This window comes from Lactuca serriola, chromosome 3, assembly GCF_051521515.1.
Source record: "Lactuca serriola cultivar US96UC23 chromosome 3, Lser_US96UC23_V15, whole genome shotgun sequence".
NCBI lineage: Eukaryota > Viridiplantae > Streptophyta > Magnoliopsida > Asterales > Asteraceae > Lactuca > Lactuca serriola.
In genome coordinates, this window is record NC_136410.1 from 121,310,792 (window position 1) to 121,313,200 (window position 2,409).

The 2,409-nt window shown below is 33.5% G+C and overlaps 1 protein-coding gene across 1 annotated transcript; it reads right to left on the reverse strand.

Moving 5' to 3' along the window:
* Positions 1–1,362: 1,362 nt before the first annotated feature.
* Positions 1,363–1,818, reverse strand: LOC145095676 (uncharacterized). Its single transcript, XM_079033518.1, has one exon. The coding sequence runs from the start codon at positions 1,816–1,818 to the stop codon at positions 1,363–1,365; it is 456 nt and encodes a 151-aa protein (XP_078889644.1).
* Positions 1,819–2,409: the final 591 nt, after the last annotated feature.

A 2,409-nucleotide genomic window follows, 5' to 3' on the forward strand; every position in this document is an offset into this window, starting at 1 on the left:
AGCAGCACTTCCAAAAACCTTTGGATGGTAAACAATAGGTTTTTTCCCATACCATGCTTCATGTGGTGTGCAATTCTCCAAGATCTTTGTTGGTGACCTGTTAGTAAGATAAACTACATTAGTCCAAAAATTACTTGACAACCTTTTCTTTTTTAAAAGACATCTCGCCAATCCATTATTGTTCTATTCTTCCGTTCACATACACAATTTTTTTATGGTGTATATCTTACCGTCATTTCATGTCGAATAATATTCTCTCTACAATGGTTTTCAAAATCATTTGAAAAATATTCACCTCTGTGATCGGCCTGCAATCTGTTTATTTTTAGCCCGATAAAGTTCTCCACTTCTACCTTAAGGTCCTTGAATTTCTGAAATGCTTCTGATTTTTCTTTGATGCAATACACCCAAACTTTTTGTGAGTAATCATTGATAAAAGAGAAAAAATAAAGATTACCTCCCAAAGATAAGACTTCATTGGACGACAAAGATCGGAATGAATGAGTTCTTATATCCTTTTTGCTTGCCAAGAAGATTTAGATGGAAAAGAATTTTTATGTTGCTTTCCAAATTAAGAAGTTTCATAAATATCACTAAGACGATCAATTTTAGGCAAACCTCTCACCATAATTTCCTTTGAAAGCACCTCCAAGTCTCCATAATTCAAGTGGTTGTACCTATCATTTTCAACACCAACGAAACATGACAAGATTTTATTTTTAATCCCAAGTGAGAAAAGGTTATTTGAAGCAACTCCAACTCTAGCGATTAATTGATTATTCCTTGACAAACTGCAAGACATGTCATGGAAATGAATATAGTACTCGTTTCTCAAAAGATGTCCCACACTAAGCAAGTTAATTTGTAGACCCGATAAAAAATAAACTTCAGACATTTTTCAATGCATCCTTGTTTAGTTTTGAATTCCATTTCACCAACACCGCGAATTTTATATGAATTTCCATCTCCAAGTTTAACTTATCCAAAGTTCTTTTCAACAAACTTTGAAAGTAAATTTTTGTTACATGTAATATGCTTGCTAGCGCCAATATCAACATACCATACATCTTCAAAATTTCAACCTTGCGACACGAGCAACAAATTGTCTTGATCATGGTGATATTGGATTTTATTTCCGCTCACCCAATTTGCATGATGCTTTTCTTCATTTTTGTACCAATAGGCTCACACTAAATGACCGGTTTTGTGACAATTAATGCATTCAAAATAGTCACAAGCTCTTTCTCTTTGGCAGCCGCATCTACGTATTCTTTGTGAAAAGTTGGAATTTTGTTTTTGATTCATTTCATTCCATCCATTCTCTTTGCTTTTATAACCGCCTCTTCCATGACCATTTAATAATCATCCTCTAGAGATTCCACCTTTTCCAAGACCATGACCATGATCTTTACTTTTTTCTTGAAATCTTTTTTCATTTAAGGAGAGCTTAGAATTAAGACCTTGATCCAAAATGACTTCCTTTTTCTTCTTGTTTAATCTTTCTTCATGGGCTTTCAATAAGTCGGTGAGTTCATCGACAGTCATGGAACTCATATCCTTGGATTCTTCAATGGCTACAACAATGTAGTAAAATCTAGAATATAAAGAACGAATAATTTTTTCAATGACGCAAATATCGTCGATAGTTTTACCGTTTCTCTTTAACTGGCAAACTATTGAAAATATTCGCGAACAGTAATCAAAAACATTCTCTAAGTCTATGTTATGCAAGCTTTCAAACTCCCCTCTTCCAAGAGTTGCAATAAAACTCTTTTTACTTTTTAAATTCCTTTGAACAAATTTTCCGTAATCTCCCATGCTTGTTTAGCCGATGTTCAACATGTTATCTTCTCCCATGTGGTTTCATATGATTGTACTCCTTTGTATATCCAAAACAAAGCTTGTTGATTTTTCCTCCTTGATCTTCTTAGACTGTCACACCCCAAAACCGGAATGGCGGAAACGTTCTAGGTGGATGACGTCATTATAGTAATCAAAGTACAACAAAACATTGCATTAATAGTAATAATTTTACATGGTTACATTACAATACATCAAAGAATACAAGTAAATATAAGTAAGTACGGCATGACACTAAGCTATCTTCATCAACTGCTCCGGGGATGTACCTGTCTAATGCTAACCTAAGAATACAAGTTATTTGAAAAAGCGAATATCAACATTTTTGCAAATGCTGGTGAGTTCATAAGCATTTAGTGACGTTTTCATTCAAATAACTTTAATAAAAGTAGTAGTTTAAGAGATTTCAGTGTATTAGAGTCCTTTCCAGAAAATCCTAAATTTTCTTTAATAACAGCAGCCTTCTACCAAGACTGGTCAGTGTTATGTGGTAAAAAAGTTATTTTCCCTAAATTGCTATCATTATCAAAATACTGAATTTGATTAACG

Bases quoted from the DNA above. Each gene is read 5' to 3' on its own strand.
- LOC145095676 (XM_079033518.1), bottom strand. From the start codon at position 1,818: ATGGGAGATTACGGAAAATTTGTTCAAAGGAATTTAAAAAGTAAAAAG.